At 39.2% G+C, this 13,850-nt stretch overlaps 1 protein-coding gene across 6 annotated transcripts in view; it reads right to left on the reverse strand.

Annotated features, from left to right (window-relative positions):
- Window positions 1-13,850, reverse strand: part of ARHGAP18 (Rho GTPase activating protein 18) — a 193,103-nt gene that overhangs the window by 14,653 nt on the left and 164,600 nt on the right. For all 6 annotated transcript variants that reach the window (XM_019831191.2, XM_019831192.2, XM_019831190.2 and 3 more), the window contains 4 exons: window positions 11,881-12,040; window positions 9,690-9,772; window positions 3,924-4,130; window positions 2,998-3,138 (listed from right to left, as the gene is read on the reverse strand). In XM_019831191.2, coding sequence (XP_019686750.1) covers window positions 2,998-3,138; window positions 3,924-4,130; window positions 9,690-9,772; window positions 11,881-12,040 — 591 coding nt within the window. The remainder of the gene's footprint in view (window positions 1-2,997; window positions 3,139-3,923; window positions 4,131-9,689; window positions 9,773-11,880; window positions 12,041-13,850) is intronic.

A 13,850-nucleotide genomic window follows, 5' to 3' on the forward strand; every position in this document is an offset into this window, starting at 1 on the left:
CAGCAATGAAATTAGCTGGCATCTCCTGCCTAACCTCCCATTTTTCATTGCTCCAATCTTTCCTTCACCTGACATCACAGCAACTATTTATTTTTACCTTAGAGAGAGAAAGTGCACATGAGTGGGGGGGAGAGGGGCAGAAGGAGAGGAAGAGAGGGAGAGAGGGAGGGGAGGGGAAGGGAGGGGAGGGGAGGGGAGGGGAGGGAATCCTAAGGAGGCTCCATGCTCAGCACACAGCCTGACACGGGTCTCAATCCCATGACTCTGGGATCATGACCTGAGCTGAAATCAAGAGTCGGACGCTCAACCAACTGAGCCACCCAGGCACCCTTACAGCAACTATTTTAAAATTTACACATAATCATGTAACTCCTGTGGTCACAGCTTTCCTCAGAATAGAAGCAGGCTCCCCCTAGTGACGGATCCTGGCCTTCCTTCTGCCCCTGCTCTCCATGCACCTCACTGGCCAGTATGCCCTAACCTTCCCACTAAACACATCCAAACACTCCTCCTTATTTATCTAATACACACCTTACACTCAACACACCCAGACTGAAAACTGTGATCCCCCCATCAAGAGGACAATTCCAGCCTTCTAATTTCTCAAGCCAAAACCTTGAAGTCATCTATTACTTCCTTTTCCTACAACTCTTATCATTTCAACTTGAAGAAATTCCAATGGATCTAACTTCAAAAAACACAGAATCTGACCACTTCCTGTCCAGGACTAACATCCTGGTCTCTCACTTGGATTAAGATGTGATCCTCTCCCCATCTCTGTTGACTCTCCTATAGTCTATTCTCAACACAATCATCCAAGGGAACATTTATTTTTTAGTTATTATTTTTAAAATAGATTTTTTAATTTGAAAAAGAGAGAGAGGGAAAGTGTACAAGCAGGTGTGGGACAGAGGGAGGCAGAGGGAGGCAGAGGGAGACAGAGGGAGACAGAGACATACAGAGAGAGAGAGAGAGAGAGAGAGAGAGAGAGAGAGAGAGAGAGAGAGAATGAATCTCAAGGAGGCTCCACACTCAAAACATAGCCCAACCCGGGGCTCAATCCTAGGATCCCAGGATCACGACCTGAGCCAAAATCAAGGGTTGGACGCTCAACTGACTGAGCCACCCATGCACCGCCCCCCACCAAGGGAACATTTTAAAACACAGATTCTCAAGCCTTTGCTCAAACCCTGCAATGACCCCATTTCACTCAGGATAAATTCAAATTCCTAAAGATGTAAACCACTTCCTTGGTACTAAGGAGGCACTTTATTAGAAGAACCACTGAATTTCTCAGAAAACAAAAACTCAGAAAGACTAACAGCTAATACATGATAAAACGAAGATTTAAATCCTAAGTCTTAAAATGACAGTATGGCTTCTAACGAGTACAGAGATAATTCTCAGACCAACTCTCAACTAATGAACTCAACGTACAAACTAAAGAAATCCAAGTTAACACAAATCCTTTGTAAATAACAAAATCATGTAAACGTTTCATCTCCAAAACACAACTTTTAAATTTTTATCTAAAGATTTAGTTTTTTATTTTTAAATATTTATGTTTGGGAAAGCGCAAGCTTTAGAAGGGGCAGAGAGAAGGGGACAGAGGATCTGAAGCGGGCTCTGCACTGACAGTCTGACAGCAGTGAGTCCAGTGTGGGGCTCAAATTCACAAACTGCAAGATCATGACCTGAGCTGAAGTCAGATGCTCAACTGACTGAGCCACATAGGTGCCCCTAAAGATTATTTAAAAGGTACAGCATAAATGCTTTCTTGGATATATAACATACCTCAGAGAATCACGTTATAACCACCTTACAAAAAAGACAGGACTATGAAGTCACCTGAGTTAATATGAATAAGCAGAGCTACAAAGCAAAATGATATTCACATATTTGTAATAGTGTTAGAGTAAATGTTCTCAATTAAACAAAAATGAAATGTCAAAAACCCTTTCTAATCTATAAGATCAAGCCTCCCCCCCACAAAAAAAATTGAACACTGTTTACAATTCCCCTTAATTAAATTTTATGTTCTTAAAGATATTTTAAAATTTGACCAAAAATACTTAATGCCAAAAATTGTTATTTCATAGTGGTGAGAGCTATAAATATAGAATATATATATACACATACATACGTACATATATTTTTTCACAATTACTAGATCCCTAAGTAGGCCAAAGCCAAAAAAAATCAAAGGCTGATAATTGCATTTCCACATTATTCCACAAGATGTCAGCATGTAACTGAGTAACCTCAGTGGTGGTGCTGGTTGTGCAGGGTGTCTCCACCTTAAACAGAACAATAGAAACCCTTTCACATCATGATCTTAAGTTAGAGCTTTGATAACTCACTTCTCCAATGTGTTTTCATGTAGTATATTTTCTTATCTTAAACCCAATTCTTAATATATTCTTACAGTGGTTTATAAATGCTCGCATTTAGAAATTTCTTTTGTGAACATTTTAATTTTCTTCATTCCAACATAAATCTCACCAAATTCTTCCAGGGATCCAATTAAGAGCCTTTAAGTACTTACTGAAGTCCAGGAAGGATCCTGGTCATAACCAACCATTGGTCTGTTTGTCTGGGTTATTTTCCCCCATTTTACAGATGAGGAAATTGAAGACAAAAGATCAGTGATTCATAACAGGGACTCTTCCCTCAGTAGAGATTACACATTCAGTGGGCAACTGGAGTCTGCAGAGTCCTTTGTGTGGGTGGGTGGGTGTTGAGACATTCTCGTCTTGCTCTTTTCCTTTGTTTCCCATTACCAGCTCATATGCTGAGTCACCAACACCTGAGCAACTGTTAATACTGATTAGTAGAAACACAGTTGCCATTATTGAGGCCTTTACCTTCTAAGTAGTACCAAGGCCCCTGAAGCAGGTAGAAAGTCATACTACAGAAACATATGAAACACTTTTCTTGTAGGATAAGTAAAAACAATACTGAAATCTGCATAAATACACATCTTCAAGTTTTTCTTACATCGTTTGTACTCTTATCTTGCTTTTCATATTTTTCTCGGTCATAAGCCATTTTCTTCAGCAGTTTCTTCATGGCTTTTTTATCTTTTTTATGATTTTCAGTATTTTGCTTTCTCACTTGGTTGACAATAAACTTGGGAATCTATGGAGAAATAAAATCAAGTTTGGGAAGGAAAAAGAAATGGCACAATTTTGAACTATGGAAATAATTATTTTTTTAAATTTAGAGAGAAGTAAAGGTTTTGTCTATTTGATAAGACTATGCCATTTTACACTTACTCTTCATGAAATATGCAAAAATGCATCTCTTTCTCATTCACTATGAGAACACAGCATCCACATGAAATAATTTACCTCCCATTGTGTAAGTAAGGTTCAGAAAGAGGCTTGGTAAAGTTCAAGGTCATAGTGGCTATCTTCTATGCCTCATATGCCAAAATTAGAGACTGCCTGACATGAGGTGACTGGCATTAAGGGCCACCACCTTGATGGTTGGTCCCTTTAGCGGCCACCTGTCAACAACCCAGCCCTTAGCTAACCTGCAGTCCCTTCTAATAACTAGCCAGCCTCACTTGTCAAAAGGGAAAGAAAAACTCACCAATAAATGCTGAGAGTTATCTAGCAACAATCTAGGAACAAATGATTCTCAGAAATTACAATAGCAAAAAGAAAATATTTTAGAAGTTACCAAATTGAAATAACGAACCAATCCTGGCATTTTAAAAACAGAGATTCGGTAAGTGGACATTTTTTTTTTTAAATTTCAGTGTAGTTAACTTACAGTGTTCTATCAATTTCAGGCGTATAGACATTTTTTTAATTGCACTTGAAATCACCTCTGTTGGTTAGCTTAAGGAAAATACAACCATAAAAAGTCTTTAGAATCTAGGTATCACTCATTATCAGAACTTAAAGAGATACACTTACTGTCCACAGAAGTTTTTGATACTTAATCAATAAGTGCATGATATTAGCTGTCCCAGCTGCCATTACAAATTCTCGCTGTTCGCTGCACTTCAAACCCAGTGCGTGACACATGAAGAGATTTGGGGCCATGACCATTGCTACATTCATAGTTGTCATCTTATTTTTGTCTCTATTGTCTATAACTCTTTGGAGAAATTCAAGCAGGGCCTAAAACAGAAATAGCTCTTTTGAGATTTGTGTTCTCATGAAGATAAGAGATTAAAGCACTGTAGCATATGGGATTTTTACTTAGTTAAAAAATAACAAGTTGTGCATAACCACAGTCAACTAGCTACATCCAATGGGCCTTGTCATCAACAGTTCCCCATTTGGGTAACGAACTCCAGGATGGTCCGAGGTGGTGCTTTGTTTCTACCAAGGGCTATGGCCCTGGGGAATGAGGCGGGCAGGACACACATCTGAACTAGGCAGCTGGGAGAGGAATGGAGGCAGATGTATCAGACCTAGAACCTACCAGAGCCACGGAGCACTGAAAAACAATTTAAAATATCATAGTAAGATGCACTTGCTTCAGGAAGAGCTTCGCTTTTATCTTTAGGAATTCAATATATATATATGTATGTATTCAATATATTCAATATAATATATATTCAATATATTCAATATATATTCAATATAATATATATTCAATATATTCTATATATATATTGAACTATGGAAATAATTATAAATATATATAAATAATACATATATAAATAATATATATAATATATATAAATTATATATACAATATGTATAAATAAATATATATATTCATATATATAAATATATAAATAAAATATATATATATATATATATATATATATATTCCCTTAGAATGGCTTTAAGGTACTCAATAGCTAGCTGACATGAAATCTAAAAAGAATGGAGACTGTCACATGGAAGAAGGGGGAATGGAGAGACAAAAAGAGAAGAGAGTTTTGAAAAACTGAATGTGTAAATAAAAAGGAACTTCTCACCCCAACGGGTTGGTGATGCCACCCACTTCCCACCTCTGTTGGCAACACTCCTGTGTCCTCTGAGCCTACCCTCCATAAAGGCCACAGGAGTTACTTCACCCTCCTCCTTTCAGTTCTTCTTTTCCCTTTATCCTTCATTTTGGTCTCAAACAATCACAATAATAACTACACAAGTATTCAATGTTTTCTGAGTGAGGGAGAGGTTGCTTTAAGCACATCGCCGATATCACCTCACTTACTCCTTACTGGAGATAGAGGCTGTAATTATCCCATTTTACAGATGAGCAAACAAAGTGTAAGAGAATGTAAGTAATGTGCTAGAGGTCATAGAGCTAGCCAATGCTGGAGAAGGTCCATTTGGCTTTCCTTTCGGAACTCTTAAGTACTAAAAGACTCATGTTTTCACATTTAGCTTAAAGTCCCTATCTGTAAAGGGTCAAATAAACTGTACCAAAGTGGAAAAAGAATAACAATAAAACTGTGTTCATTTCTCACAGGATTTGGGCGGGGGTGGGGGGGAAAGCCTGTGTTAACAGATGGATCTTAAATCAAGTAAAGCTGCTATATAGACCTCAAAATTTTGAAACAAACTAAAGGCACAGCCTCAATACCTAGCAATAAGATTTATGTATCTAATTTCTGGTATAGTGCTCAGAAAGTTAAATTGTAATCCAAGCATAAGGCTATATAGAAACAATACCTTCTCAAATGAGAACAAAAGATTAATTGGTGAGGTTTGGGGAAAAAAATTTAATTTTGTTCCAGAGACCAGAATAATTATTCAGGTACCAGTGTATCTCTTTCTTTACAGAGCATAAATTATAGAGATTAGGTAATAAACCACTTTAATTGTAGCGCACATATGCAATAAGATTATTCAAACTATTACTATTAGAATACTAGAATGTTGTGTTTCTGGGTATGTAGATATGAAATTAATAAAATGTTAGCCTCGCCTTTGTTGAAAGCACTTCATCTTCAGATATATTTTCTCTTTACCTGAAAGAGAACTGTCCTTTTTATTTTTTTATTATTATTTTTTAAAGTTTATTTATTTTGAGAGAGAGAGAGGGAGAAAGGGAGACAGCACTCAGCCACAGAAGAGAAGGAGCACAAGCAGGGGAGGGACAGAGAGAGAGGAAGAGGGAATCGCAAGTAGGCTCCGTGCTGAAACTCACCAATCGTGAGATCATGAGCTGAGCCAGTCACTTAACTGACTGAGCCACTCAGGCACCCCAAGAACCACCCTTTTTAAAAAAGTATCTGTCACCAGTCTGGTATTACACAAGTATCACTGGACCTACTCCTTGAAAACCCAGCTTGAGTCCCAGCACAGTTAGCTATTAACCATATGTGATTTTGGGGTAAACTTTTGCTCTCTCTGCCCTTTAAAGTCTTATTTGTAAAACTGGAATACGAATTCCCCAGCCTACCAGGAGTGGGCAAGACAATGTGTATAGTTAACTTCAAACTAACTAAATGACTAAATAACTAAATAAACTCCAATGATTATTATTAACATGGATGCCCTGTTGATAACATCAGTTTTCATTATTCCTCCAAAAGTAGTTATGATCAATGATTCAAATGAACAACAATTCAAGGCAAAAAAAGCAGTTTGCCCAAAGACACCTCTTTAGGCTTAAAGTAGGACGTGGTGTTGGGACACAGTAATGCCTCCAAACCACTCCATGTGCTATAGTAACAGTCTACAAAGGTCAGACACAGGATCCCATCTCTCTGAATGGCAACAGAAGGAGCAGCCCGAGGCTCATGAAAATTGGGGAAGTTTGCATTAAGCTTCTGGAAATTACCTTGTTATAGAGCTTTCCTTCACTTAGAACTAAATGTAAGTGGTTTATTTTCTTGTACATATAGCATATTTGTTTCAGTGTTTCTATTATTTGAATCTGTGTTTTAAACACCCATCAAGGCTAATTAAGCTCTTAAATAAAGCTTAATTACTAAATTTACTGGGTTTGTTTTCATTTTCCAATTTTTTTTTAACATTTATTCATTTTTGAGAGACAGAACAGAGTGTGAGCTGGGGAGGGGGAGAGGGGGAGAGAGAGGGGGAGAGAGAGAGGGAGAGAGAGAGGGAGAGAGAGAGGGAGAGAGAGAGGGAGAGAGAGAGAGAGAGAGAGAGAGAGAGAGAGAGAGAGAGAGAGAGAGAGAGAGAGAAACAGAATCTGAAGCAGGCTCCAGGCTCTGAGCTGTCAGCACAGAGCCCGACGCGGGGCTCGAACTCACGGACCGCGAGATCATGACCTGAGCCGAAGCTGGATTCTTAACCGACTGAGCCACCCAGGTGCCCCTTCATTGTCCAACATTTTATCCCCCCAAAAGTATTTCCCACCTTATTTACAAAACTGTACTCCCATAACCTTATATGCAAAAATTAAACATATTCTAAAATTTTAAAAAGAAACATTTTTTTTCAAACAATTTTCAAGAGTGTGCCTGGGAGTCTGAAGGCGAATTCCAAACTTGAGTTGAAGACCAGCCTTGCCCGATAGCAACCATACCGGAATAAGTGTTTGCTCTCACAATGATTTGAACTCATTTGAATGCAGACATATTTTAGGTAAATCATGTCTTTTTTAAAAATTTTCCTGTTTATTTATTTTTGAAAGAGAGAGAGAGAGAGAGAGAGAGAAAGCGAGCGCGAGCGAGCAGCGGAGGGGCAGAGAGATGGAGGCACAGAATCCGAAGCAGGCTCCAGGCTCTGAGCACAGGGCTTGACACAGGGCTCAAACCCACAAACCATGAGATCATAACCTGAGCTGAAGTCAGATGCTTAACTGACTGAGCCACCCAGATGCCCTAAATCACGTCTTTTCAATTCCCACCTTGTACTGGTCATTCACAGAGCCATCACAGACAGGTACCTCTATGTGAATAAGAACAAAGATGGGTTCAGTTTCTCTTCCTAGGCGGTTGAAGCCCTGTGTAGGCCAAGGCCTACAAGCAGACTGGAACTCAGTCCCCGCTCTGTCCTGAGCCAGATGTCCCCATCTCAGCAACAGTCTACCTGTACACGGTAAGCCTGGTCACACAATGTTTAAATGTAACCCTTACTGGAGTCGGCCCCTGTCTCCAAAACCCCACCCATTGCTGCCTTCTCAGTTATGCATGTAACAGTGAAGAAGATTTTTTTTCCCCGACTTAGTAAAGGGAGTAACTCTTTGGAAGCTCTCCTGTAGAAGAGGCAGGGTTTTTACCCCAGTAATCCTCATAAACTCTTCCATCCAGGAAAGTTGAGTATTAACATCCATGCCATGGGCACGAAAGAACTATCATTCACCTAGTTTCTGTTCAAGGAGTCTCAATGAGGTCCAGGAAAACTTCCAACATTTACTTACTGGTTTTGTTTTCTTGACATGAAATTTCTTGGCACGATTTTGTAACTTTAAGTAGAAAGAAATGTAGGAGGTAAAGGGGCATGGGTTCTACCCTCATCTACATGAGTTTCTTTTTTTTAATAGATCTTATCCCCATTCTACTTTTTTTTTAAGTTTATTTATTCTTGACAGAGACAGAGAGAGAGCGAGAGCGAGAGAGAGAGCGAGTGAGCAGGGGAGGGGCAGGGACAAGGAGACAGAGAATCCCAAGCAGGCTCTGTACTACTGTGAGTTCAGAACCTAACGCGGGGCTCCAACCCATGAACCGCGAGATAAGACCCAAGCTGAAACCAAGAGTCAGACACTCAACAACTAAGCCACCCAGGTGCCCTCTCCCCCAAAATTTTAAGACAATGGCAAAACTTGGGGTACACACTCTTTCTAAAATATTTTAAAATTTTTCTTTCTTCTGTAAGTTTATAATTAAACCTTTACAAATGCTCTACAAAATTTTGCTGTTACAAAAATAAATCAATGTGGAACAATCCACTGATTATAAAAGCCCCTGATAATGTTTATAATAAATGGTATTAAATCATATAGACCAAATCAATTTGAAATGATGATGTAAGTCAGAAACTCAGGGTAAGTCCTTAGAGGAATAACTAGAATTGGTTTGAGTTGGTCTATCTTTTGGCTAAGCAAACATTTCAAAATCATTATGACTTATTTCAAACTCTATTGCTTAGAACCACAAACAATATAACATCTTTAGGCAACAGGTGATGCTTGATGAGTCTTACTTTCTTTTTAAACATTCATTTTTCAAATTACTGTACACTCGTTAAATAAAATTTGGAAAATGTAGAAAAATAAAAAGGAAAAACCCCAAGGCACCCATGTTTCTATTTAAAAAAATGAAACCTCACTCATTGGTTTTGTAGAAGGGTTAGAGCAAAAATTAAACACCTGATAATACTGTTAATATGATTAACTTACTAAGTACATTAATAATGAGTTAAAAACTTCCACCATCTATCCTTAAAAAATCGGTCCATGAAAACATCACATTGTTTTGCCACAAATAATGAGAAATTACTTTGCTTAGTTCTGAGGGATATTAATTTTAATATTTGAGGTGGGGAGAGAGGGGGAGGAAGAGGGGAGAGAGACAGAGAATGTGCCAGTGGGGCAGGGGCAGGGGCAGGGGCAGGGGCAGAGGGAGGGAAACACAGAATCCGAAGCAGGCTCCAGGCTCCAAACTGTCAGCACAGAGCCCAAAGCGGGACTCGAACTCACGAATGGGATCGTGAGATCATGACCTGAGCTAAAGTCGGACACTTAGCCAACTGAGCCACCCAGGCGCCCAGTTCTGAGGGGTATTTAATGTAAACGAATCTGCTGACCTTCAGGGTGTCTCTGTTTGCATCGGGCAGGAGGATGACAAGAAGGTTCAAAGCCTGTAGTTGTTGCCTCTTGGTTGGGAGATCTGCAAACAGATTAAATAAATCTAAACTCTTTTCTTTACCCAACATTTTTTTTTACTTCCTTTTTTGCATTTTGTAAGAAAAAAGTTATTTGGCATAAACATCACTGTGAAATGTAAGACACAACAACTGAGCAGCGAGCATTCTTGAGAGTGTGTTTGAGAGAGATCAGGAGAAACAGCTGCTGCTTTAGAGTTTCCCTCTCCTCGGAATGCTCACTTCCAACTGTGATCGTATGATGAGCGGCCTTATGTTTGCAGACATACAACAGCGCTTTGGAAATCATCTTAACTTCTGCGTGATAATCACTCCCCAACGAAGAGACACAGAAAGTGGGACCTTTCGTGGTAAGGTGTCAAGATGCATCCGTAACACTGAAGTTTGTTTCTTTACTGGTGAGTGAACACATTACATGGGAAGAGTCCATCAATTCCAAAAGGAATATGAAAAACTGAGCCCGAAACACAGTAAGTGGTCACCATACATCCATGGAACGAATGAGAAAACCAATCAGCAATGACCGAGTTGAAGCGGTACCTTATTAGCATTGATATTTATCACTTTTTATTAGCCCTTAACCCATATAAGTAATACTCAGGGATATTTGGAGTCATTTTGGTATTTTGTTCCTCAGGAATAAATTTGTGCTTGAATCCATTTCCAAAGAATATATGCAAAATAGTATAACTTAACCATTACAAATATTTTAAACAGATGAGGGTTTCGGTCATGTCTCCCCTTAGAAATTCTGAAGAAATGTTATGAAATGACACACGAGAATCATCTCGATATTATACACTTGAGGAATAGCCTGGAAAATAACAGAATTATTCAGCCATAAAATAAAAAGAACAATATCTTGCCACCTGTGACAACATGAGCAGACCTTTAGGACATTATATGAAGTAAAATACGACAAAGATAGATACCATATGATTTCACTTATAGGTGGAATCTTAGAAGAACAAACAAAACAAAAACAAAAAAATAAGCTCATAGATACCAAGAACAATTGGTGCAAGCCAGAGGCGGGGGTGGTGAGGGGGCAAAACAGGTGAAGGGTGTCAGTAGGCACAAACTTGCGATGTAATGTACAGCATGGCGACTACAGTTAATAACAATGTATTGCATATTTGAAAGTTGCTAAGAGAGTAGGTCTTAAAAGTTCTCCTGACAAGAAAAAAAAAATACTGTGACTATGCGTGGTGATGAATGTTAATCAGACTTACGGTAATGACCATCTTACGATACATACAAATACCAAACCATTATGTTGTATCTAATGTTATAGGTCAATTATATCTCCATTAAAAAAAAAAAAAGTTGGAATCCTCCCCCGAACAGGTCTGGTGGAGCTCACCATAGTCATCAACAGTGGCCCCCGTTCACTCTCAAAAGTGTCCCAATTTGGAAGTTAAAGATATGGCCATTAGAACGTAGTGGTGGCTTCTTTCCTTTACAGATGGCCTCTAGGACTAAATGGAATAATTATGCCAGTACATAAACCTTAAAAGATCCCTGCATTCACTGGAAAAGAATCAACAACTATTTGAGACGTTAATTTGGAGCTTGCCCAAGACCACGAAACAGCAAGATAGGAGGTGTTTGCAGCCCTCCATCAGGGAGGCAGCCAAACAATTTGTTCCATGTTTCTGCGTGACAATTTCAGAACTTAATTTTTCAGGAAATAATCACAGACTCTGCCGCATCTCTCTGTGCTTTTATGATAACTGGTAATCCACAGCTTCTTCAGTAAGTGTTGCTTTTAACACTTGGCAAGAAAAAAAAAATGTATCAGATTTTACGTGACTCGTTCTATTATAAAAGAAATGTGAAGTTCCAGGTTTTAACGAGAAAATATGTTGTATTGCTTGATGGGCATGCAATTAATCTGTACCTGAAGAGAACATTCTGTTAACCGTGTACTCAGAGACGCGTATTTCTAAAGGAAAAGGAAAACAATGTGTGGCATTCAAGCATCCGTTGACAGTGAGTCAATTTGTCTACCCAAATATATCTGGTTCCATCCTTTGGGATGCAAAGTGTCATTAAAACAATTAATATGGATGGCAGCAGGACAAGGACCGCTCCAGAGAGAGATGGCACTTACTCTGGACAGCTTGAAAGGCTTTCAGATACTCTACACTCAGCAGCGGCTGGGGCAGCTCCCGGATGAACAGCTTCAGCAGGCTGGCCGCGTCATGCTGCTTGACACTTTCCCAATTAAACGTCCCTTCATAAAACTTTGCTTCTAGTTCTTGGCAAAGATTCTGAAAGGCAGAAGAAGAAGAAGAAAAAAAAAAAAACTACAGTAAGTGTATTTTTTTTCCTGCTGAAAGTGTGATCCACTTCCCACTTTACAAGAGATTGTACTCTCTCGAAAGAATCTGAAAGTACTTCTCTGTCACTCAGAAAAATACTACTCCGCCAAGCATACTTTTCCAATGAAAAATTATACCCATGGCCCCCGAAATGCAACAATGGTATACATTCTCCTGGATATGCAACAGACCCTAAGCAGTAAAGGTTTAATTAAAAGATTAGTTAAGGGGTGCCTGGGTGGCTCAGGTCATGATCGCAAGTTCGGGAGTTCGAGCCCCCCCAACGGGCTCTCTGCTGTCAGCGTGGAGCTCACTTCGGATCCTCTCTTATCTCTGCTGCTCCCATTCATATGAACTCTCTTTTTCCCAAAAATAAACATTAAAAAATTTTTTTATTAAAAAAAAAGATTAGTGGAAATAGTCTTTCCATCTGGGGGGCTTTATGTTAATTTTTCACTCAATTTTTAAAAACTCATTTTTATTAAGTCTGTTTTAAATTATTTAGAAGTACATTACATAACAAAATACATAATCAATCTTGGGGCTGTAAGCAGAAGGCTACCTCTGATTAGTCACCTCTGGGAAATGGAAAACCAAATTCTACAGCTAATGAGGCCTGAAAATACATCAATATACCTGTCTTGGTATATTGGCTTACTTATGGTAAGCCGTAAGTGACACAGCCATCTTGCTGTTAGCTGTGGAAAACAGTCGGAGTCCATGCAAAATTAGAAATACCAAGTTCATTTACCTCAAGGACTCCATAAGATTTGCCAAATTATTAGCAATCAATTTAGTTTCATAATCACTATTTTCTACATGCATTTCACTGTGGCATAAATCTTATTATGTTGGAAATCCTTCCAAGTTTCTGTCACGTCCTTGATTATTTTAAACTGTTCTCCCAAAGAATATTCTTCATTTTTCTTGCGAGGTGAATTTAGTCCGCTTTCTCTTCCCAACACAACTCTGCCCTCTACTTATTTTTGTAATTGGTGAAATACATAAAGGTGAGCCTAGAAATGGGGAGGAGGGGAAAGAGAGGCAAAGGGAGAGAGGAAGGGAAGGAGGGAAGGAGGGAAGAAGTAAGGAAGAGGGAGAGGGAAGTAGGAGAGGGGGAAGGGGAAGGGAGAGGAAAAAGGAGAGGGGGAGGATTGAGAGGGAGGGGGAAGGGCTGGGGGGAGTAGGCAGAAGAGTATAAAGAATTTGGTGGGGCTGGGGAGAAAGACAACCAAAAACTTTGCATATTATCTTTAAATGATTTATAATGGACCAGCTGCTGCATAATTTGGGATGTGACAATAGGCTGGGTTGAAGAGTTGAGCCAAATGAATCCACTTAATTGACCTTCTTAGAAATTACATTTCTAAGAGCTGGTCTGCCAGCCCTCCAGTCAAAAATGTAAAACATGCATTCTGTTCACTACCCTATACTCAAGGAAATGTGTTTACAACTCTTAGGAGTTGGCCATCACATTGTGCTAATTAGTGACTGAGAAGCGGTATTCTTGCCGATGTGGGTAATCTGAAGTCACGCTACCTGTTTCTGAGGGATTCTTTCTCTGTAAGAGGACGTGCTTCTCAACAGAACTTATCTCAGAATCACACACACTATCCATGTTTGACTGTTGGTAACAAAAACAAAAAAACAAAAAAACAAAAACAAAAAAAAACCAATGGCACCTAATCAAACGTACACGGACCCCAAAGCAGTTTCAGGGACTCTGTGAACCAGACACCAAACCCACGGGACACAAGCT

Source organism: Felis catus, chromosome B2 (assembly GCF_018350175.1).
Source record: "Felis catus isolate Fca126 chromosome B2, F.catus_Fca126_mat1.0, whole genome shotgun sequence".
NCBI classification, from domain to species: Eukaryota; Metazoa; Chordata; class Mammalia; order Carnivora; family Felidae; genus Felis; species Felis catus.